The sequence below is a fragment of the Notolepis coatsorum genome, assembly GCF_963971535.1.
Source record: "Notolepis coatsorum genome assembly, chromosome: 9".
Lineage (NCBI taxonomy): Eukaryota > Metazoa > Chordata > Actinopteri > Aulopiformes > Paralepididae > Notolepis > Notolepis coatsorum.
In genome coordinates, this window is record NC_140173.1 from 73,571,079 (window position 1) to 73,596,932 (window position 25,854).

Below are 25,854 nucleotides of genomic sequence, written 5' to 3' on the forward strand. Positions count from 1 at the left end.
CTCACGGCCTGCCCGACGGAAACTTCCTCTTGTTCATTTAAATTAATCCCGGAGACGTTTTTTATTTTTTGTATCCTTCAAACTCCTTCAGAAATGCTAAACCTGAAATGGTTCTGCATTGAGGGATCTACATCTTAACCGTCCTCGGAAGCAGATGGGAGACCGAGAAACGCAAGACGACAGCCACGAGAGCTTGACCGTAGGTGGAGACAGACGAAACATTTCTCAAATCTCCAAAGCAAAAGTGAATTACGGCGTCATGAATCACGCATGCATACCGTAATTGCGAAACAGAGACGATTTACAATACGAGCGGAAGGCCACTGTTCCTTGCGTCGCAGTGATTCCTTAATGCCGCGTTCTGCGCTCGCTGAAAATCGGCATTGGACAAGGTGAGTTCAATTGACAAATGTTCCAAGCGTGGAGCTCTTGTCAGGGCTTAATACAAATCTGAACCATATGTCTAATACATGAGTATAGATGGAAAAGAGCAGCCGCCATATGTCCTGTAGATGTCCTGATTTGCTACAGGCTGGCGTTGAAGTGGCCATGCTAATGCCACGACTAGGGACGGATGTGACTACAACTAAACCAAAGTTCAGTGTCTTTTCCCCCCCTCTTCCTACCGAATGCAGAATTGGAAGGAAAAAAAAACAGCGAAGAATGACTTCAACTAAGCCGAAGTCAAATTAACGGCGTGATCCATTTCCCCAACATATAATGTATATGTTAAAACAAGCCATCCCTAATCTCTCTGGGTTGCACGGGACATGATGATTTCATTCAACAAAACGGTATTGGATATTTTTTTCTGAACCCTTCAGGGAAAGTTGTGTAAATGCATACACGCGCGCAAATGGCATTTTTCAATATATCAATTTCTATTCACATTTGGAGATTAGGCCACGTATTTTTTTTTCTTATTCTCCCCTCTTTATCTTGCCCCTATACCCTATCAACCTGCACAAGTAGAGCGTAGAGATGGATACAGGGAGAAAACATGCATTCAACACAAGATTCAGAACCTCTCGTATGATAGCAAGGCAGAGGTTAACTAAGTTTCGGGGGAGGGTTACACCTGCGATACATATTCACTGAACCAAGCCTTGGGCATGCCGGAGCCTATACAGGAAACATAGACACAGAGAACCAGCAGCTACACACACACACACACACACACACACACACACACACACAGAGAGACACAACGACACATACATTCACACTCTTTCCACGTCCGTAGTGCCATCTGTTGGTTTCGTCTTGGCCCCTCATATAGTGGGAATGTCTCCCCTCTTAATCCCCACCGACTTCATACATTCAAAGGTCATCTCACAACCTATATAAGGATGAGGTGTGTGTGTGTCAAGGTGCTTGGTGTGAATAAAAAAAAAGGGAAACCTATTTCACACCAGCTGTATATGTCATCCAACCCTGTAGGCCCATGGTATTCAAACTGTGGGGCGGGCCCCCCTTGTGGGCTGTGAAGGAATTAAGGGGGGTGGGGGTGCAGGAGAGAAGGCCATAATGAATAGAACAGAGGAGACTGATTATTACCACTGCTATAGGTGTTTAGTATGTCTCTCTCTCCTATTCCCTGCTATAGTTGTTTAGTATGTCTCTCTCTCCTATTCCCTGCTATAGTTGTTTAGTATGTCTCTCTCTCCTATTCCCTGCTATAGTTGTTTAGTATGTCTCTCGCTCTCTCCTATTCCCTCCTGTAGTTGTTTAGTCTCTCTCTCACTCTCTTATTCCCCCCCTATAGTTTAGTCTCTCTCTCTCTTCTTCCTCATCTCTACCCTCTATCTTTCACCTCCTCCTCCCCGCCTTTCTTGTCTCCCTCTCCCACCCTACAACACCCCTAGCTCCAGAGGCAGGGGCAGCTCTTGGCGGAGTATGGCCCACCACAGGCCACTGGCTGTGGGTAATTAAAGTGGTTTAGGCCCCCTCACCCACCGTCACAGGCAACTGCAGTTGGGTGATAAAGCCACTGTGCCATAATTACATAGACGGCCAGCATTACCGCCCCGCTACACTAAAACAGCCAGCTAGCCAGCCGCACAGGGAGGAGAGCTCCGTGTGTGTGAGTGTGTGCGTTATGCTGCGAGTCGGGCTAACTGTACAGTGTGTGTGTGTGTGTGTGTGTGTGTGTGTGTGTGTGTGTGTGTGTGTGTGTGTGTGTGTGTGTGTGCATGACTGTGTAGGGGGGGTTTGACCCCCTTGTGATCACTCTGCTGTAGTTAAGCCCCCAGTGTTTAAGCTTCACATACGCTCATTGGGCCCCTACACAGTACACACATACACAGTACACACATAGACACACACACACACACCACCCCCAGCCAATCATTCCCAACCAGTGGGCTGGGGCCTGCTGTGAGTGTGTGTGACCATCAGCCATTTAATTACACCCACCTAATTTAAATAAATAAATAAACATACGAAAACACCCCAATAAACAAATACCTATATTCAAATGAGGAGCCGGGGAGGCTTGTGAGCATACAGAATAGGACTGAAGATGGAATTTCACAGGCGGAAAAGAGCTAATGTAAGGGCCACTGGACGTGCACGCACGCACGTATAACTCAACACGCACGTTGCCCTGAGTCTCATTATAAACACACTAACAAGTACGGCAAAGAATGCATCAGAAAGGAGCTAGTTGTATACTGTACATGGCATTCTAAGATTTTGCAGTTGGTATCTGAAAAAAGGTGTGTATACACTGTGCAATGTTACAATATACACTGTATATATTTATCATTGATTACTAAATGCCAATGTTACAATATACACTGTATATATTTATCATTGATTACTAAATGCCAATGTTACAATATACACTGTATATATTTATCATTGATTACTAAATGCCAATGTTACAATATACACTGTATATATTTATCATTGATTACTAAATGCCAATGTTACAATATACACTGTATATATTTATCATTGATTACTAAATGCCAATGTTACAATATACACTGTATATATTTATCATTGATTACTAAATGCCAATGTTACAATATACACTGTATATATTTATCATTGATTACTAAATGCCAATGTTTTGTTGTGGTATATACGTGTGTGTGGGGGGATGGGGGGGGGGGGGGGGGGGGGGGGGGGGTGACAATGGCTCAGGAGGGGTCATCTGGTAATCAGAAGGTTCCCGGTTCAATTGCTGCTGCCCCCGGCAGCGTGTCGAAGTGTCCTTGAGCAAGACACTTAAATGACACTTAACCGCTAACTGCTCCCGATGAGCAGGTTGGCACGTTGCACGGCTGCCTGCGCCGTCGGTGTGTGAATGTGTGAGTGAATGGGTGAATGTGAGGCACAAATTGTAAAGCGCTTTGAATAAAGGCGCTATATAAATGCAGTCCATGGTGCAGGTTTTCTATTTCTATTTGCCAGTGTTCGCTGCTGTTGGCCTGGCCCCCACCATCGCTGGCATTCCCTGCTTGGTGGTTTTGACGTCAACACTGGTACAGCTTTTCCCAAAAGCCCACACACCTCCCCATCCAGTAGCCTTACCTTGGGGGAGGAGGAGGCCAGCTCTCTCCCCACCACGGCTGCTACAGGGCTGGGCCCCGCTGGCTGGCCTGTCTCCCTATCTGGGCCGGAGCTAGGCTTGGGGGCCAGGGGGCTGGGGCCGGGGGCGGAGCTGGGGGGAAGGGGCGCTCTCCTCTTCTGGCTGCTGACGTCCAGGGAGGGCGCGCCAGCGGGGGTCGGCCCGGGACTGGAGGTCCTCGGCTCGTAGAAAGGGTTGGACCTGAGGGAGAGAGAGAGGGAGAAAGAGGGAGAGGGGGAAAGAGGGAGAAAAGAGATGTCATGAATGTTATTACAGTACAGAGTGGTTCTAGCTCAGTGACACTCAGAAAGAGGATGGAGAAGAACAGTTGAGTGCAATACACTGAACACACACACACACACTCACTCACTCAACAAACAGCAGGTTGGGCAATACAAGACACAGGTGCACTGAGGTCAGTACTTAGTGACCTCGTATCCTCACTGCCAGGTTAGACTACTGACAGACGAGCACACACACACACATTCTCTCACACATACACATACTCACTCTCTCTCTCTCTCTCTCTCTCTCTCTCTCACATACAGACTATCTCACATACACACCATAGTCGTCTCAATACATAGCTGTGCCTGTAGGGTTGGAACTGGCCACATCGCCGCAAGACATTCACTCAACATGCAAAGTCTCCACTGAACAAACGCAGAAAAAGAGAGAGAGCGAGAGAGAGAGAGAAAGAGAAAGAGAGAGAGTGGGAGAGAGCGAGAGCGAGGGAGAGAGAGAGCGAGGGAGAGGGGGAGAGAGAGAGAGAGAGAGAGAGAGAGAGAGAGAGAGAGAGAGAGAGAGAGAGAGAGAGCGAGAGAGAGAGCGAGAGCTTGGTTGACTAGGCATATCGTTGAAAGACAAGGTTAGGGCCACTCAGTGTCTATCTAACCCCTGGCATATAAAGAGAGAAAGGAGGAGAGGAAAGAAAAGCAGGCAGACCTATAGAAGGCTCTGCCATTGGGCTTCAACAGACCAGCGCTGGCAAAAAGACACGTGAAAGGGCCCCAGTCAAAACACGGGGCCCGCCGTCTTGACCCCTCTATTCTGGAGAGGACTAGCCATTGATGTAGGGGCTGAAACTAAAGAAACACGCTAGTCAATAACCTGTCCGTACTTTAAGACACACGGGGGACAAGACTCAGGAATTCCACTGTACGTCTTGAGCGGCGAGACCGGTTCAAAAGACCGCCGTGCCAGTAGCACCGAGATGAGAGTGAATATATTAGGCTTGATAGATGTAGGTTTTTGTGATTCTGTTCAGACTTCAATCTCACTGTAATACAAAAGAAGTTACCGCCTCATTCCTCTCTTTGCCAAAATGGCAGCATTGATAAATTGTTGTTGGCTGCGGAGTAGTGATGCAGTATTTGGAAGGATGGCAGGAAAGGAGGGGGGGGACAAGGTAGAAGAATGCAGTGAAACAACAGGGTCCTTGTTTCTGTTGAAAGAGGTGCCTGGTCGCTCTGCCAGAGGCGGGGGGGGGGGGGGGGGGGGGGGCTACACGTGCCCTTCTATCTACAGGGAGAGTATGAGACGTCGTGACTTGTTAACACAGGCCAAGAGAAGACAGTCTCGATACTCACAGGCCTCCGTAGCCACTGTATACTCTGTGCACACTACTACTTTTCTACTTTGTCCCAATCACTTTTACCAAGTGTGTTTATTATCTCAGTCCTTCTAGCCACGGATATAACTGATCTGTGCGCCGCCAAGACAACACGTCAAGCGGAAGAGCAGTCGACGATGCGGCTTGGCTCACCTGGCTGGCCTACACACACGCCCGTGCAGACACGCCGGGCGGTGTGAGATGAAAGACATTTTGATTAGGGGCTGCACAATTTGGTGAAAGAGTGCAATTATTGTGGACAATATTGCGATTGTGATTATGATATAAATAAATAAATGTCATTATTTACTTGGTTATCAAGGGAAATGCAGAGATTACTAATGTTTATTTCTCAACTAAAACATAAACTTAACTGCATGCGATTTTTATATTTTTATAAATAATAGGGCTGTCAATATTAACACATTGGGCGCCGGGGGGTTGTGCCCATCATTGTACCCAGTCTGCCACCGTTGAAAGCCTATGGAGATGTTTACCTTCTTTGCAGGGCTATAACTTTTTAAATTGTATTGCTATATTGACATTACTACGGCCCATTCAACATCGATTATCTATCGTTCAGGATGTGGGAACGTTATATTTTTTCATTCATACATTGTTGTGTTAATACCGTCTAGAATATAAGTATGTTTTTAAGGTTTTCAGCTGTAATTCCAAAAACGAGAGTTATAGGCATACACATATGATAGATTATCGATTGGCGTTTCTTTCCTATACATGCTATAAAAAAATTCAAATGTATATGATCGGTATACATTATTACATTATGAAGGCAGGGGGGGGGGGGGTCGTTTATAATTCCTTGATCGTCAGTAACGGCTTTATTTAGTATGGGTTGATATGTTGAGCAGATGGTTTGCAGTTAAATGAATAAACAATCGGGCTGAAAATAACGTTAGTGTCCTCTTACCGTTCACCGATGAGACTAGAGGAAAAAGATCCCAATTATTATTTTTTTTTATCCACTTTTTTCTCCCATTTTCTATTTTTCTTCCATCCCAATTTTCGTATCATCCAATTCAACCCTCCCCTGTCTCGAACGCTGTTTCATGCCTCCCACAAGCCGGCTGCAATGTGGACTAAGTCATACATAGCACGAGTCCCCTCCGATACTCGAGGTAACAGCAGTCGCATCTTTCCACCTGCGAGGCTCGATCTTTCAGCGTCAGGGGTCTGGGCTTTGGAAGGGTCCCGCCCCCGTCGCTTCCTGATTCTACTGTGCAGGCGCACCAACCGACCTGTAGGAGTCGCTGTCCACAATGCCCGATCCCCACCCATCAGTTTCCCTCCCCCTAATACTGCCAATGTGTATTAGTGTGGACGACCAGCTAAACTGAAAGCAATGTGGAGCGCTGGGCTCGAACAGGGAGGCGAACCTGTTCGAGCCCAGTCTCCAGTATTCGTGGTGAGCACCTTGCCCACTGCACCACGTAGCCGCCCAGATCCCAATTATTTGACGCCGATCTCCTAGATCCATTTCCGGTTTGTATGGCGCAATAAACGCCGAAATCATATCGATTATTGAGTTTAGAAAGCGATCCAAATGCACTATAGTGTTTGTCTGGATCCATGTAACAAGATATTACTGCCGGAGGGATTTCCTCGATGCACCAGCGCCACTTACGGTTTTTGCGAGAGTGTAACTTGCCCGACCATCCACCAGGGGGCGGTATTGAGGCGTTGCAATCTCATACAGGGTGCCGCTGCAGTCCGGAGGGAGACTGGATGAATTATGAATGCCATGGCGAAAAAAATTAAATATTGATCCCAAAAAACTATTTACGCCGTTGTTGGCGCTCAACGCATGGCGGCAAAAACGGCGTAAGTCGTTTTTGGCGACCAATGTGTTAACACGTAAAACATTTTCGATTACATTTTTAAATCATAACAATTAAATCACATTACTCTTTTTTACCCCATCAGCCTCCCTTAGTTACTTTGACTACCAGTTACTCCCGGGTGACATCCCCCGAGTTTCAGAGTGGACCTTTGGATTAAACCAAGTTGTGTGCAGTGATGAACAGTCTTTCCCAGCGGAGCACAAGTTACTTAACGTTACACAGGTAAAGCTAAAGCTATGTTTGGCTTGCTAATGTTGAGATAGTTGCGAGAAGTTGCATGCATTCAGCATACACAAACACACTTCCTGTCCTTAAACCACAGCAACCCCTCCCACCAACTCACTCATCCAGCTCCTCGTCCTCGTTGCGGGCGGTATCGGCGTACAGGTACTTGCTCATGTCCACCGGCCGCACCCCCTTCCTCTGCCTGGGTTTGGGAGGTTCTGCCTCGGGCTGGGCCTCGCCATCCTGGGCCTCGCCATCCTGGGCCGGCTCGTCGAAGGGGTTCCCCGGGGGGGTGTGCGCCCCGGGTTCCTCTGGCTCGTCGTCAAAGGGGTTGGATGGATCGTGGTCGTAGAATGACTCGTCGTCCACCTGCTGCCGTGGGGGGGGCAGGCTGAGGGGGTCACCTTGGCAGAGAGCAGGGTGTGCAGAGATTAGGACTGTCTAGTAATGATCAGCGAATAATCCAGCCATTCATTCAACCCACATGCATTGTTTCAATGCAGTGGTGTGGTGGAACCAATTATGTCGTAGACGGATCTTCATGATCAATACAGGTTTAACAGTGAAAACAAGCTATTTTTAGGACGGACAAAGGGATTCCTCCACAGTGGGTAATGTGGTAGTTATGTTTTCTGAAAGTCATCATGACTAAATGTCCTCGTCTGAGAAGAACTCATTTTCAAAATGAACGTTGAATCATTATTTCTATAAGCCATTTCTTACAGTGATGTAGGGCTGAGCCCAAACGTTCGAACATTCGGACCTTCGTTCGTTACGTTGGCGTTCTAATCTTAATTAATGTTTTTATTTTTTTACATTTCTTTTACACAAAAAATATATATCAGAATGTGATATATATATATATATCAGAATATCACAGTACTATGTTGTATTTACAATAATTCAAGAGTCACGCACGAACACGGGTCACAATAACAGTCTAGTGAGATGAGGAGGGGTCCCCGACTCCCCGTCATATCAGGAAATTAATCAAACATGCAAAAAAGAGTTTAGTGACTTACACTCACACAGGGGCGTCCATTTGGTATGGCAAGGTATGGCACTCGCCATACCTTGGCAAATAAAAATGTTTTTTTTTTTTTTTTTTTTCAATTTTTTATGTTGATTTAGAATTCGAATGTCAACATTATGAACGAAGCTTCAAACTATTCGGTACAGCCCTAGCATGTTTTGATAATGTCAATTATCTCACTTTTACTAGGTGACTTTTGCTGTGACTAACTGAAATATGCCCAAAAAAAAGGAAAATGGACATAGGGAAGTTTTTTTATCAAAGGGCAGCAGAGACAAGTGATACAGGGACACAGGTAAGGTCTGGCTTAGTGATTATAATAGTGCAGTTCAGCATTCAGTAACACATACTTTTTGTGAATGTGTTTTTGATACTTGTGGGAGGCAAGAAACAGCGTTCGTGACAGGGGAGGGTTGAATTGGATGATACGAAATTGGGATGGGAGAAAATATAGAAAAATGGGAGAAAAAGTGGATAAAAAAAAAAGAAACAACTCACCAAAAGTGACTATTGCACAACTGATTTGACAAAAAAATCCACCTAGGGGGGAAACCCCCCCTTCACCGCCCCCCCCTCCTCGCCATACCTTGCCTTTTAGTTAAAGGACGCCACTGCACTCACACTGGAAAAGGCTATTTATAAGACATGGGACCTTTAACGCTACACGGGTAAATTATGTTATGCACGTTAATTAAGCTATGCAAAGTGCAGCCCTTGGCTTTAGCTTGCTAACGTTAAGATAGAAGCAGCCGTCGGCCAACAAAGATGTTGTTTCAACAAATGTATTCACAAAATGGATTATCATCCAAACGTTATTGAAGCCTCCCGTGACCAGTACGTAGTCAGTACTGTTAATAACCGCAGCAATGTGCGCATATGCGCTACGTTATATGCGTAAATGTGCGCTAATATTCGACAGTACTGAACCAGAAAACGTATTTAGGAGCACATTTTTTTCATGATTAAAAACGATGGTTCGAATCCCAAAAACAGGCTTGGGGACAGCCTTACACTGATGTAGGCCCATCTTTGGAGTGGTAAGAACTAAGAAAAAGAAGCATTGGAATAGTGATTTTGGTATCGATTTGATATTCATTACCATGGAAGCGATTGAAGCTTAGAAGCACTGGAGTCAATCCTATTAGAGATATACACACGTGATCACTTTCAGAATGTCTACTTGTTTTTATATAGTTCAGTAATATATATACACACACACACACACACACACAATAGATCACTTTCAGAATGTCTACTTGTTTTAACATATACACACAGAACACTCTCTCCCACACACACACACTCTCTCTCCCACACACACACACACACACACACACACACACACACACACACACACACACACACACACACACACACACACACACACACACACACACACACACACACACACACACACACACACACACACACACACACACACACACACACACACACACACACACACACACACACACACACACACACACACACACACTAGTATTGATTAAAGGGAACAAAACAAGTAAACATGCCACGAAGAAGTGTGTGTGCCTGTCACTCAAATCCAAACCATCCATACTAAACACAACTGGCTGCTCAGGTGGTCAGACGAATGGGCAAATATTAGCTTAGCGGTCTGTGAAAACACAACATACACACCTGTTCTATAGACCTCCAAACTCATCCATTGCACCAGAAGTTGTTCTACCTGTCGTTTCACTGACAGTCCACTTGTAAACACTCTGAACAAAAAGCCTAATCTGGCGTGTTTAATGCGGGCAGAGACACACTCTATGAGATCAAAGACTAGAATCAAGAACTGCAGTGTTTCTCTGCTACTAAGAAGATCTGACATCAGTCTCCTTAAAACTTTTGATCCTTTTTGTTTTTTCCATCCCAGTCTGCTGCAGTATGACGATGACCGACACCGAGGACGTCCCGTCGATTAAAGGAGGTCATTTAAGATCTTCAGCTAGTGATGCACGATATATCGGCCGCCGATATAATATCGGCCGATATGGCCGTTTTCTTTACACATCGGTATCGGTCCGATATCAATATAGGGCTGATATAAAAAATATATATATATATATCTTTTTTTTATTCTTTTTACATGTTTTGGCCTTAAATAGTTTCAAAATATCAGTCATTTCTGAAAATAACTTGCAAAAGTAAAAAGAAAAAGCGTTTTGGAAAATAACTTTATTTATTATATCATAAAAAAGTGTTTTCTATACAGAGATATCGACATCGGTAAATATCGGTTATCGGTATCGGCCACAATTTTCACATCGGTGCATCACTATCTTCAACCACCCACTTGTATTGATTCATCAAGCGATGAAACGCTCACATTGACACACGTCTAACAAGCTATATCATGATTATTCTCAGAAAGGACGAATATGAATCATTATTAATTCAATCAATCCCCTCTACCCTGTGGTCAATAAAAGTGTTTTTATAAATACACAAGGCCGGCCATACCTTCATGGTCCGAGTCACCGAATGGGTTGAGGTGGTTGGGGTCGTGAGGGTCGTGAGGATCGACGTCGTCGTCATGCTCTTCGAAGGGATTGGTGCTCATGTCGAGAGGCGTGTCCCGATCCCCGTCCTCCAGGAAGTTCAGCTTGCTGATCAGTTCTGTGTCGCCACGGTTTCCGAAATGAGACAAATTAACACAAACAGCGACGGCGGAGAAAGTCAGTCAAACGGAGCCGTGAAGACAACAGCTGGGGAACATCCAAATATATTGAAACACATAACGAAGAGACAAAAACAAATAGAAACGTCAAAAAAAACAAAAACAACTGAATATACCACAAAACCTGCACTTTGGAGTGAACCACACGCATGTAGACCCGTCTCCAAATCGGTGTCCCTGCTTCTAGAAAAGGGAAACTGCCCAAACCTCCACGTGTTCCCATGCCACCTCAGAGACCATCATTTGATGTCCGACAGCGGCATTCTGGGAAGAGTTATGTGGCCCGGGCGGGGGGGGGGGGGTTACCGTTGGAGACGGAGAGAGCCGTGTGGGGTTGCTATGGAGATCCTAGCCGAGACCAGTCTACTTCGTCTTCTTCGCTGTAGTTTGACCGCACGTTGCCAGGGTGTGTGTATGGCTGAGAACAGGGTGGATGTATGTGTTGGAAAATGGCCAGAAGTCTGTGTCAGGTCAGGGAGCTGTGTGTGTATGTGCGTGTTGGTTGTACGTGTGTGTGTGTGTGTGTGTGTGTGTGTGTGTGTGTGTGTGTGTGTGTGTGTGTGTGTGTGTGTGTGTGTAGTGAGGTTACATGAAGTGGTCGTAGGTGATAAGAGGTGTGGCATTTCCCCCCCGCCTCTCACACGGACACATTCATGATCCTTATTAGGCCATCTTGAGTGCCACAGAATGGGTGCTTGTGCCTGTGTGTGTGTGTGTGTGCAGCCAGCCCAGTAGGAGTAGGTTGCTATGAGTTGCTATAGTATAGGCTACTTCGAAAAATTTCTTTATTTATATGTTTTTTAATTTTCTAATTCCTGGACACCAGAACTCGCCAGTGAGCCTATTGGAGGTGGTGTGGGGCTAATTCAACTGAATATCTGTGACGGGAGGTGCCCACTTGAAAGCCACACACACACAACATTCTTCTTCTAAGGTCTTAAATTAGTGAGAGACTCACTCTAGGATATTGGCACCAGGGATAATTACATAACATCCTCTGCATTGGCAACTCTTTGCCCCCCCCCCCCCCTATTTCTAAGATTTGGTCTGGTCTGGTTCACTACCAATTGCAGACACGGAAGATGAGGAGCTTTGGGGGGGGGGGGGGGGGGGGGGGATGAATAAAACACAAGGAACCAAACGAAGGAAAAACCAACCAATGGAAACAACAACCTGGTACCACCACACAGTACTGACATCAACTGAAGGACCAGACCACATGACCACAACAACACCACAGAGAGAGAGAGAGAGAGAGAGAGAGAGAGAGAGAGAGAGAGAGAGGGATAGAGAGAAAGGGATAGAGAGAAAGAGAGACAGAGAAAAAGCGAGAGAGAGAGAGAGAGAAAAAGAGGTGGGGAGAGGGAAAGACAGAAAGTGAGTGAGAGAGAGAAAGAAGGAGGGACAGAGAGAGAGCACAAGAGAGATTAGTTGAGAGAGAGAAGGAGAGACAGAGTGAGAGAGAGAGAGAGAGTATAGTATTGAAAAATAGGAGAAAAGGTGAAAAGAGTGACAGAGCACGGGGGTTAATGGAGAAAACAACAGATGAGGGTGTGGAGGGGTAGGTGGGACAATAGATGAGGTGAGAGAACAGGGAAAGGTGAAAAGAAGAAGACCTTGGGAGGAAGAGGCGGGCTTAGCAGGCGCTTTGCCAGCTCTCTTAAGGACGATAGCGTCGTAAGCGTCGTCGTCGTCCCCATGTAAGCAGCTGAGAGCATTCAACTGGTTTACAATCTCTGTAAACGACAGGGCCACACGGGAAGGGAGGGAGGAAGAGGGGTCAGCAAAATAACACTCCACTAAGAGTACACACACACACACACACACACACACACACACACACACACACACACACACACAAACACATAATATATGTAGCCTAGAGGCTGAAGAAGAGTACTACATATATTTCACAGTGCACGCTCCGGTTAGCTTAGCTTCAGCATTAGCGTTGTTATTGTTAGCTAGCTACCTAGGTCCTGCAGGGAGGGGGGTGCGGTATGACAGCCAGGGCGTGGAGAGTGCAGCGGCTAGGCTATGTCTTTGTTGCACAGCCGCCCCTGAATGATGCATATGACAAGTGAAGCATTGCTGTAGGCGCTTGATGTATATACATATAGATGAGACGCGGAGAGAAGAGGAGAAGAAAGGGGGGAGGGAAGTAGGGCTTATGTGAAGAAGAGCCGGCGCTTGGAGACGTTGGATTAAGCAGCGCAGCAGCAGCAGCAAGGCCCATACGTTAGACCACAGTGTGACTCCACAGCGTGGATAGAAGCCACAGTCAACCGTCCAAGGAAGGAACCAAGGATGTAGGGGACATGGTGAAGAACCGAACTTGTGAATTCACACACTCTCATGAATGTCCGCACACGCACACACACACACACCTTAGAAAATGTAAAAGCAATGATGTGGTTGAGGAAGCGGATGCCCATATGTCAAGCCTGGGTCTGGGCCATTAAGGCTTGGACATTTATAGTTCTATGCTAGGTCAGTTGCGGTACAATACCAAGTACTTTAATACCCGTGGAACTCGTGAGGAGAAATATCAGTAGCGCACAAGGTATTATTGTTTGGACTCTTGCTTCCTAAAAAGAGAGAAAATGAGGATGACTAATATTTTAGCCAGGTTGCGTTAGTTTTCACCTGTGATCTTGGCAGCCTTCTCTTCCTGGTTGACCCTGTTCTCCTCGTCCTCCTCGTTCTCCTCCTCGAAGTCGTCCAGGTTGCCGATGTCGGCCTGCTTCATGCTCATCAGGCTGGCCAGGCTCTGCATGTCCTCATCCCTGGATGGAGGAACAGACGCATTCATGGCATCATGAGTGTCCTGCAGAAAACCTGATGCTCAACGTGAGGCGAGTAGATGAATGTGCCTTTTTTGACATTTTATAATGATCTTGTGAACATTTCCAATGTTCTAATAGTCTTTTGTAGATTAATCATAATCAATAAGCAATATTTAATAGATTTTAATGACTGAAATCTTTTATACTAATCTATCTTTCAACTCTCATTTTATGCCCATCTATAATTATGTAAATGTCTATTTTGTGTCTACATCACTGCTGTGAAGCACTTTGGGCTGCGATCCTTATATGAAAGGTGCTATACAAATACTCAGACACTAAATAATAGACCTACATGGTTTCTCTTTCTCATAAAGAGACAGAAATAACAGGAGGAATTCAGAAATGCACTGGATAAGACTGTAGAGTGTGGTGCCAAATCCATTCCGCTTGCAAACATTTTCCGGAACTACTTCCAGGTTGAAACTAATGTGATAAACTTAACTAACACTGTAAAAAGTAAATATTTGCGTTTCCAAACAGTAATGTCAATCTGTAATCATATGTACAGTCAGTTTCCTCTGTGGAAATACAGATGGACTGCCTTGATAAATAAGCTCACTGTTTAAATCAGCTAACTTCGGCTATCTCGGCTAGCTAGCCATGTACGATGCTAAGCTAACGTCATATCAAGCTGACAAACTAACCATATGTGGTGGAAATGGTTGTATGTACATGACATGAAGCAATTGTACATACGGCAGATTGACAGTCACCACTTTGAAATGCAAATATGACCATTTAATGATCATATTTCATTCATTTATAATGCTTGTTTATAACACAGAAGTAGGTCGGAACAACTTTTGCTAACCGGATGGATTTGGCACCACAATAGAAAAACAGAGAGAATGAATGAATGAATGAATGAATGAATGAATGAATGAATGAATGAATGAATGAATGAATGAATGAATGAATGAATGATAAGGACACAATGTAACATTAACATGTCATGCGTCTGTGATGTGAGATGAGGAGACAATGAGAACCACATATTAGTAGTAACATACGTTACTTACAGTACCCATACATACACTCCTGGTGGTGATGAATATGTGTAATATACAGTATTTGTAAACTGTTAAACACATGTGTGTATGTGTGTTGCTAGTGATATGTACTTGTTACTCTTCCATCATCTCCCTGCCCCTCCCACTAACCTTCTACTCCTCCCTCCCTCCCTCCCTCCCTCCCTCCCTCCCTCCCTCCATCATAATTGCTGTATTCTCCTCTCTGGTTTTTCTGTTTGGTGTTCCCAGACACTGAGGCTCATTTAAGCCAATGTGATGGAGTTTGTTTGTGTGTGGCTGACATCATTCCCTGAAGGGTTAACAAGGGTTACGCCCCATCGACCGGCCATCCACCGCACAACAAAGACCGCCTGCCATACTGTTCTCTATTCTCACTCTGTGTATGTGTACGTTTGTGTGTGTGTGTGTGTGTGTGATGTGTGTGTGTGTGTGTGTGTGTGTGTGTGTGTGTGTGTGTGTGTGTGTGTGTGTGTGTAAATGAAAGCTGGCGATATGAAAAGGACAATATGTGAGAATGAGCATAAGAAAAACGTGTGTGTGAAATATGGATTGAACTTCTCTCAGTATTAACCAAGACACAAGAGTGCCTTGAATCGTTTCCATCAACACAAAGTCCCAAGTCATCAGTATGGTATAATTGAGGTATGTTGTTGTGCAAGGCACAAATTATAGTAGTAGTGAGTTAGTGTTCAGTAGTGAGTTAGTGTTAACCTCTTCCACCCGACGGGACACTTCCCAAAGGCTTCTAGCTCCCTTCAAGCAAATTACATGATAATATTCTCTTATTACTCTGGATTTTATACCACAAAACTGAACGTTATTGGCATATATTGGAGCGCAGTTAGTTTGTCTCCCCTATTTTGAGCATTTAGCAACCATCCGATTTGAAATCAGTTTAAAAATGGCGGAGCTATTGCAAAAATTAAAAACCTACTGTACATAGAGTAGATTTCATTCTCTGTTCTTCATGCACGCCTGGTGATACTAAATCCAAATTGAACTCTGCCATTGGAAAGAGTAGATTTGGCCCAATCCATAGTGTGCAAGTTAGCTATAATAAGGTCATTTATAGGCCTCATATTCTATATTCTATAATAATATTTCAAATTGCATGGGTCTGGATGGCAGAATTCAGTACTGTATCTACAAAACCTTCTGTTTAATCATCTTCCCATTTCCTTAGATTTTTTGTACGTGTGATCTCAAGAAGGTACTGAACGAGCTCAGTGGCAGTTACTTATGTCTGGTCATTTTTAGCATGGTGTTATTCACTGTCAAAGATGCAAAGAAAAATCATAATTCATATTCTTTGTTTCATCACAATTTAAACAAGCCTAGACACAATATTTCTGACACTGCAAATACATTCACTGAGGTCCATAGATGTCCCTAGATACCAAAAACATGCAAATGGACCTTGTAGAAGTAGAGCAATATTCCATTTAGTTATGTATTTTAGGCGAATTTTCAGAAAATAGGGCTCCGGGCTGTTTGTATGCTTTCTACAACGCAGTTGGGCGATTTGCGATTCTGATTGGCCAGGTAATTTCTGGTCATGTGACATGTACGCCCAATCCTGGGACCGCAAGTGTCTACACTGGTTAAGCTTAGGCGCTCTTTCGGAGTTGGTTAAGGTTAGAGTTTGTCTTAGAGCATGGCGATAGAACGCCAGGTGCTTTGCAGGCTGTTCGATGCGGAAATGGGCAAAGACACAGCTCGTCACGCTATTGGGCGCACATGTCACATGACCAGAAACGTCAGTGGCCAATCAGAATCGCAAATCGCCCAACTGCGTTGTAGAAAGCATACACGCCTCCGGGCTTAACCTCTTATATTGTGTCTATTACTAGGCTTGCTTAACACATTGGGTGCCACGCCCCTTCCGGGAAGTGCATAGGCTCATGCCACCCATTAACCCCATGTAATCGGTCACCTTGTTTGTAGAGCTAAACCTATATTTTATATTATAGCTATGGATCCAATATCATTGTCAATTGACAGTATGAACCTTCCGTTCAATATGCCATAAAGAAATATTTTTTCCATCGATACGTTCCCGTTTCATACCGTGGTGAATATGAGTGTTATATCGGAATGATCTGGGATCATTCCTGTGAGGCTATTTATAAGGCGCAATGCTAATAACGTTAAATCCATTGGCGTTTCGTCCCTACACACGCTACAGTTAAAAATCCAAATGCATATGATTGGTATTATGCCCATCATGAATGCGTGGAAGGGGGGGGGGGGGGGGGTCGTTTGTGATTAATTGATTGCCAATAACGGCATTCGTTATTACCACAACATACACTGAACTGGGGTATGGCTATGAAATCCTTGCATGATCAAGCTGAATTTGACGTCAAATTGCTCTTACCTTTGGCCGGTTGGATTCCAAAAAGAATTTTCCAATTATTTGATCGCCATCTGGTAGATCATAAGTCCATTTGGCACATGCCATAACGCTATACAGCATAATGAATCCGGCGTCCCAAAAAGTATTCCATGCAATCTGGTGAAGCCCTCGCTTCAGGCTAACAGAAAAGTCAGCCCGGAGCGTTGTCAGTGTGACACCAGGTCTGCAACAGGGGTTACTGCATTCTCGAGACAGCGACACTACCAGGATCTGGCCGGTACTGCACCTTCGGAGTCCCAATATGCCTTTTCCAGCCAAAATACAGCTCTGTGACATGAAATAGGATATTAATATCGGGGAAAAAAGGAAAAAACTACACAGAAACGTAGATCTACGTTTCCGGCACTCAACCGCTGGGCCACAGAAACGAGATTCTACGTTTTTGGCAACCAAAGGGTTAAATTGTAATGAAACAAAGGATAATATGAATTATGATTTTTCTTTGCATCTTTGACAGTGAATAACACCATGCTAAAAATGACCAGACATGAAAAACTGCCACTGAGCTCGTTCAATACCTTCTTGAGATCACATGTACAAAACATCTAAGGAAATGAATAAAGGGAGGTGTCCCCCCCATACATTCACACAAAACTTGTGAATGAAATGTGTTACATTCCATTCGTAGAGGCAATTAGGCACCGTCTTTAGTCTGTGCTTACGCGAGGGAACATTTATGTGCATGCGCGGGAGCATGCGCATGCGCCCGGGAGCGCGTGTGCACGTGGCGTCATTAGCGTGCGTGCAACCAGTCAGCCAATCAGCAACGCAACACTGGGTGTAAATCAAAGGAAATGCGTTTGTTTTGGCAAATTCTTCTGCTCTGTGTGACAATAAATTAATTAATGATGATATGTAATTTAAAACCAAAACTAAGGCCTCAGTATGAGTTTAAGACGTGAACATGGTCATGTTTGTTGAATAAAATAAAAAAATAAAAAAAAAGTATCCCAATAAAAGAAAAATTTGCCGATCCCGATCTTCTGAAAATCACGTGATCGGGATCGGAGCCGATCACGTGATTTTCAGAAGATCAGGATCGGCACATTTTTCTTTCGGATCGGGACATCCCTAATTATAACTGCTGTTGTGACATGGTTATGTCTATTCTTGAATACGGTTGAAAAAAAAATATATATATAATTATGTCAGACAGTCTGGATAGCTTGATTTATGACGTGATGTCATTTGCGGTCCGGCCCCGGACCGCACGGGCGGAAGAGGTTAAGTAGTGAGTTAGTGTTCAGTAGTGGGTTAGTGTTCAGTAGTGAGTTAGTGTTCAGTAGTGAGTTAGTGTTCAGTAGTGGGTTAGGGTTCAGTAGTGAGTTAGTGTTCAGTAGTGAGTTAGTGTTCAGTAGTGAGTTAGTGTTCAGTAGTGGGTTAGGGTTCAGTAGTGAGTTAGTGTTCAGTAGTGGGTTAGTGTTCAGTAGTGAGTTAGTGTTCAGTAGTGGGTTAGGGTTCAGTAGTGAGTTAGTGTTCAGTAGTGGGTTAGGGTTCAGTAGTGAGTTAGTGCTCAGTAGTGAGTTAGTGCTCAGTAGTGGGTTAGTGTTCAGTAGTGGGTTAGTGTTCAGTAGTGAGTTAGTGTTCAGTAGTGGGTTAGGGTTCAGTAGTGAGTTAGTGTTCAGTAGTGGGTTAGTGTTCAGTAGTGAGTTAGTGTTCAGTAGTGGGTTAGTGTTCAGTAGTGAGTTAGTGCTCAGTAGTGAGTTAGTGCTCAGTAGTGGGTTAGTGTTCAGTAGTGAGTTAGTGTTCAGTAGTGGGTTAGGGTTCAGTAGTGAGTTAGTGTTCAGTAGTGGGTTAGGGTTCAGTAGTGAGTTAGTGTTCAGTAGTGGGTTAGTGTTCAGTAGTGAGTTAGTGTTCAGTAGTGAGTTAGTGATCAGTAGTGGGTTAGTGTTCAGTAGTGAGTTAGTGCTCAGTAGTGAGTTAGTGTTCAGTAGTGGGTTAGTGTTCAGTAGTGAGTTAGTGTTCAGTAGTGAGTTAGTGTTCAGTAGTGGGTTAGTGTTCAGTAGTGAGTTAGTGTTCAGTAGTGGGTTAGTGTTCAGTAGTGAGTTAGTGTTCAGTAGTGGGTTAGTGTTCAGTAGTGAGTTAGTGTTCAGTAGTGGGTTAGTGCTCAGTAGTGAGTTAGTGTTCAGTAGTGGGTTAGTGTTCAGTAGTGAGTTAGTGTTCAGTAGTGAGTTAGTGTTCAGTAGTGAGTTAGTGTTCAGTAGTGAGTTAGTGTTCAGTAGTGGGTTAGTGTTCAGTAGTGAGTTAGTGATCAGTAGTGGGTTAGTGTTCAGTAGTGAGTTAGTGTTCAGTAGTGGGTTAGGGTTCAGTAGTGAGTTAGTGTTCAGTAGTGAGTTAGTGTTCAGTAGTGAGTTAGTGTTCAGTAGTGGGTTAGTGTTCAGTAGTGAGTTAGTGTTCAGTAGTGGGTTAGTGTTCAGTAGTGGGTTAGTGTTCAGTAGTGGGTTAGTGTTCAGTAGTGAGTTAGTGTTCAGTAGTGAGTTAGTGTTCAGTAGTGAGTTAGTGTTCAGTAGTGGGTTAGTGCTCAGTAGTGAGTTAGTGCTCAGTAGTGAGTTAGTGTTCAGTAGTGAGTTAGTGTTCAGTAGTGGGTTAGTGTTCAGTAGTGAGTTAGTGCTCAGTAGTGAGTTAGTGTTCAGTAGTGAGTTAGTGTTCAGTAGTGAGTTAGTGTTAACCTCTTCCACCCGACGGGACACTTCCCAAAGGCTTCTAGCTCCCTTCAAGCAAATGACATGATAATATTCTCTTATTACTCTGGATTTTATACCACAAAACTGAACGTTATTGGCATATATTGGAGCGCAGTTAGTTTGTCTCCCCTATTTTGAGCATTTAGCAACCATCCGATTTGAAATCAGTTTAAAAATGGCGGAGCTATTGCAAAAATTAAAAACCTACTGTACATAGAGTAGATTTAATTCTCTGTTCTTCATGCACGCCTGGTGATACTAAATCCAAATTGAACTCTGCCATTGGAAAGAGTAGATTTGGCCCAATCCATAGTGTGCAAGTTAGCTATAATAAGGTCATTTATAGGCCTCATATTCTATATTCTATAATAATATTTCAAATTGCATGGGTCTGGATGGCAGAATTCAGTACTGTATCTACAAAACCTTCTGTTTAATCATCTTCCCATTTCCTTAGATTTTTTGTACGTGTGATCTCAAGAAGGTACTGAACGAGCTCAGTGGCAGTTACTTATGTCTGGTCATTTTTAGCATGGTGTTATTCACTGTCAAAGATGCAAAGAAAAATCATAATTCATATTCTTTGTTTCATCACAATTTAAACAAGCCTAGACACAATATTTCTGACACTGCAAATACATTCACTGAGGTCCATAGATGTCCCTAGATACCAAAAACATGCAAATGGACCTTGTAGAAGTAGAGCAATATTCCATTTAGTTATGTATTTTAGGCGAATTTTCAGAAAATAGGGCTCCGGGCTGTTTGTATGCTTTCTACAACGCAGTTGGGCGATTTGCGATTCTGATTGGCCAGGTAATTTCTGGTCATGTGACATGTACGCCCAATCCTGGGACCGCAAGTGTCTACACTGGTTAAGCTTAGGCGCTCTTTCGGAGTTGGTTAAGGTTAGAGTTTGTCTTAGAGCATGGCGATAGAACGCCAGGTGCTTTGCAGGCTGTTCGATGCGGAAATGGGCAAAGACACAGCTCGTCACGCTATTGGGCGCACATGTCACATGACCAGAAACGTCAGTGGCCAATCAGAATCGCAAATCGCCCAACTGCGTTGTAGAAAGCATACACGCCTCCGGGCTTAACCTCTTATATTGTGTCTATTACTAGGCTTGCTTAACACATTGGGTGCCACGCCCCTTCCGGGAAGTGCATAGGCTCATGCCACCCATTAACCCCATGTAATCGGTCACCTTGTTTGTAGAGCTAAACCTATATTTTATATTATAGCTATGGATCCAATATCATTGTCAATTGACAGTATGAACCTTCCGTTCAATATGCCATAAAGAAATATTTTTTCCATCGATACGTTCCCGTTTCATACCGTGGTGAATATGAGTGTTATATCGGAATGATCTGGGATCATTCCTGTGAGGCTATTTATAAGGCGCAATGCTAATAACGTTAAATCCATTGGCGTTTCGTCCCTACACACGCTACAGTTAAAAATCCAAATGCATATGATTGGTATTATGCCCATCATGAATGCGTGGAAGGGGGGGGGGGGGGGGGTCGTTTGTGATTAATTGATTGCCAATAACGGCATTCGTTATTACCACAACATACACTGAACTGGGGTATGGCTATGAAATCCTTGCATGATCAAGCTGAATTTGACGTCAAATTGCTCTTACCTTTGGCCGGTTGGATTCCAAAAAGAATTTTCCAATTATTTGATCGCCATCTGGTAGATCATAAGTCCATTTGGCACATGCCATAACGCTATACAGCATAATGAATCCGGCGTCCCAAAAAGTATTCCATGCAATCTGGTGAAGCCCTCGCTTCAGGCTAACAGAAAAGTCAGCCCGGAGCGTTGTCAGTGTGACACCAGGTCTGCAACAGGGGTTACTGCATTCTCGAGACAGCGACACTACCAGGATCTGGCCGGTACTGCACCTTCGGAGTCCCAATATGCCTTTTCCAGCCAAAATACAGCTCTGTGACATGAAATAGGATATTAATATCGGGGAAAAAAGGAAAAAACTACACAGAAACGTAGATCTACGTTTCCGGCACTCAACCGCTGGGCCACAGAAACGAGATTCTACGTTTTTGGCAACCAAAGGGTTAAATTGTAATGAAACAAAGGATAATATGAATTATGATTTTTCTTTGCATCTTTGACAGTGAATAACACCATGCTAAAAATGACCAGACATGAAAAACTGCCACTGAGCTCGTTCAATACCTTCTTGAGATCACATGTACAAAACATCTAAGGAAATGAATAAAGGGAGGTGTCCCCCCCATACATTCACACAAAACTTGTGAATGAAATGTGTTACATTCCATTCGTAGAGGCAATTAGGCACCGTCTTTAGTCTGTGCTTACGCGAGGGAACATTTATGTGCATGCGCGGGAGCATGCGCATGCGCCCGGGAGCGCGTGTGCACGTGGCGTCATTAGCGTGCGTGCAACCAGTCAGCCAATCAGCAACGCAACACTGGGTGTAAATCAAAGGAAATGCGTTTGTTTTGGCAAATTCTTCTGCTCTGTGTGACAATAAATTAATTAATGATGATATGTAATTTAAAACCAAAACTAAGGCCTCAGTATGAGTTTAAGACGTGAACATGGTCATGTTTGTTGAATAAAATAAAAAAATAAAAAAAAGTATCCCAATAAAAGAAAAATTTGCCGATCCCGATCTTCTGAAAATCACGTGATCGGGATCGGAGCCGATCACGTGATTTTCAGAAGATCAGGATCGGCACATTTTTCTTTCGGATCGGGACATCCCTAATTATAACTGCTGTTGTGACATGGTTATGTCTATTCTTGAATACGGTTGAAAAAAAAATATATATATAATTATGTCAGACAGTCTGGATAGCTTGATTTATGACGTGATGTCATTTGCGGTCCGGCCCCGGACCGCACGGGCGGAAGAGGTTAAGTAGTGAGTTAGTGTTCAGTAGTGGGTTAGTGTTCAGTAGTGAGTTAGTGTTCAGTAGTGAGTTAGTGTTCAGTAGTGGGTTAGGGTTCAGTAGTGAGTTAGTGTTCAGTAGTGAGTTAGTGTTCAGTAGTGAGTTAGTGTTCAGTAGTGGGTTAGGGTTCAGTAGTGAGTTAGTGTTCAGTAGTGGGTTAGTGTTCAGTAGTGAGTTAGTGTTCAGTAGTGGGTTAGGGTTCAGTAGTGAGTTAGTGTTCAGTAGTGGGTTAGGGTTCAGTAGTGAGTTAGTGCTCAGTAGTGAGTTAGTGCTCAGTAGTGGGTTAGTGTTCAGTAGTGGGTTAGTGTTCAGTAGTGAGTTAGTGTTCAGTAGTGGGTTAGGGTTCAGTAGTGAGTTAGTGTTCAGTAGTGGGTTAGTGTTCAGTAGTGAGTTAGTGTTCAGTAGTGGGTTAGTGTTCAGTAGTGAGTTAGTGCTCAGTAGTGAGTTAGTGCTCAGTAGTGGGTTAGTGTTCAGTAGTGAGTTAGTGTTCAGTAGTGGGTTAGGGTTCAGTAGTGAGTTAGTGTTCAGTAGTGGGTTAGGGTTCAGTAGTGAGTTAGTGTTCAGTAGTGGGTTAGTGTTCAGTAGTGAGTTAGTGTTCAGTAGTGAGTTAGTGATCAGTAGTGGGTTAGTGTTCAGTAGTGAGTTAGTGCTCAGTAGTGAGTTAGTGTTCAGTAGTGAGTTAGTGTTCAGTAGTGGGTTAGTGCTCAGTAGTGAGTTAGTGTTCAGTAGTGGGTTAGTGTTCAGTAGTGGGTTAGTGTTCAGTAGTGAGTTAGTGTTCAGTAGTGGGTTAGGGTTCAGTAGTGAGTTAGTGTTCAGTAGTGAGTTAGTGTTCAGTAGTGGGTTAGTGTTCAGTAGTGAGTTAGTGTTCAGTAGTGGGTTAGTGTTCAGTAGTGGGTTAGTGTTCAGTAGTGGGTTAGTGTTCAGTAGTGAGTTAGTGTTCAGTAGTGAGTTAGTGTTCAGTAGTGAGTTAGTGTTCAGTAGTGGGTTAGTGCTCAGTAGTGAGTTAGTGCTCAGTAGTGAGTTAGTGTTCAGTAGTGAGTTAGTGTTCAGTAGTGGGTTAGTGTTCAGTAGTGAGTTAGTGCTCAGTAGTGAGTTAGTGTTCAGTAGTGAGTTAGTGTTCAGTAGTGAGTTAGTGCTCAGTAGTGAGTTAGTGTTCAGTAGTGGGTTAGTGTTCAGTAGTGAGTTAGTGCTCAGTAGTGAGTTAGTGTTCAGTAGTGGGTTAGTGTTCAGTAGTGAGTTAGTGTTCAGTAGTGAGTTAGTGTTCAGTAGTGAGTTAGTGTTCAGTAGTGAGTTAGTGTTCAGTAGTGAGTTAGTGTTCAGTAGTGAGTTAGTGCTCAGTAGTGAGTTAGTGTTCAGTAGTGGGTTAGTGTTCAGTAGTGAGTTAGTGCTCAGTAGTGAGTTAGTGTTCAGTAGTGGGTTAGTGTTCAGTAGTGAGTTAGTGTTCAGTAGTGAGTTAGTGTTCAGTAGTGAGTTAGTGTTCAGTAGTGAGTTAGTGTTCAGTAGTGAGTTAGTGTTCAGTAGTGAGTTAGTGTTCAGTAGTGAGTTAGTGTTCAGTAGTGAGTTAGTGTTCAGTAGTGAGTTAGTGTTCAGTAGTGAGTTAGTGTTCAGTAGTGAGTTAGTGTTCAGTAGTGAGTTAGTGTTCAGTAGTGAGTTAGTGTTCAGTAGTGAGTTAGTGTTCAGCAGTGAGTTAGTGATCAGTGGGTGCACAGCCTGTGGGAAGAAACCGTTTTTAAACCCCTCTTCTACGCCTCCCCTCATCTACGCATCCCCTCTTCTACAGTACGCCTCCCCTCTTCTACGCATCCCCTCTTCTACAGTACGCCTCCCCTCTTCTATGCATCCCATCTTCTACAGTACGTCTCCCCTCTTCTATGCATCCCCTCTTCTACAGTAGGCCTCCCCTCTTCTACGCATCCCCTCTTCTACAGTACGTCTCCCCTCTTCTATGCATCCCATCTTCTACAGTACACCTCCCCTCTTCTACGCCTCCCCTATCCTGTCTCCCTCTCGGACCTCCTACTGTATGAAATCAAAGAGGAGGACTACGCAGGCACCTGGCCTGCCTGCCCAGAGACATACGTGGCCTTGCCCTCGCGGAGGAAGATGCAGGACAGTGAGAACTGCAGCGTGGCAGACGCCACCTTCTTGGACAAGGGCTTGAACTTCAGCTTCACGTCCGTCTGGGTCGGCATGGGACTGGCGTACTGCTTCATGTTGATGCTGCTGGTGGCCAGAGCCTTCCTCCGTCCCGACGGAGACTCCTGGAGAGGGAGAGAGAGAGAGGGGAGAGGGGGGAGAGGAAGAGAGAGAGAGGGAAAGAGAGATAGAGAAAGAGATAATGAAAGAGAGAGAGGGGGGGAGAGAGAGAAAGAAAGAGAGAGAGAGGGGGGAGGGGGGGGAGAGAAAGAGAAAGAGAGAGGGGGGGGGGGAGAGAGAGAGAGATGGGGAGGGGGGGGGGGGGAAACAGGTAGGTTTTAACTTCAGGTGAGACCGAGATGAAAAATGCAAGCAGTTGTTTCAATGTGTTCTTCACATTGGTATAAAGGTTGACTGCTATGTTGATTGTGGATCGTAGTTCTTGTATGCCGACACACTGTATGTATGTGTGTGTATATATATATGTATGTGTGTGTATATATATATATATATATAATATATATGTGTATTATATATCTGTTTAATGCATATGACGATAGAATACTTGAACTTGAACCTACAGTTAAGTCGTAGTTTTTTTTTTCGTCTATTGTACTTTCTAGGAGAGCTGATAAGGAGGGGTCAGCAAGGCATGCGATCACGTCTGGATGGTGGAATTCAAACTCACCAAGTACTCCTCGTTTCCCTTATTGTGAATTCTATTTTCAGACTCCTTTTGATATTTCCTATCGGGGGAGTTCACGTCGAAATCTATTT

The 25,854-nt window shown here is 44.2% G+C and overlaps 1 protein-coding gene across 1 annotated transcript in view; it reads right to left on the bottom strand.

Moving 5' to 3' along the window:
- ehbp1 (EH domain binding protein 1) overlaps positions 1 to 25,854 on the bottom strand; it is a 398,684-nt gene that overhangs the window by 210,501 nt on the left and 162,329 nt on the right. The window contains 5 exon segments of the mRNA XM_084321912.1: positions 3,541 to 3,778; positions 7,395 to 7,680; positions 10,797 to 10,952; positions 13,660 to 13,799; positions 25,021 to 25,202. Coding sequence (XP_084178038.1) covers positions 3,541 to 3,778; positions 7,395 to 7,680; positions 10,797 to 10,952; positions 13,660 to 13,799; positions 25,021 to 25,202 — 1,002 coding nt within the window.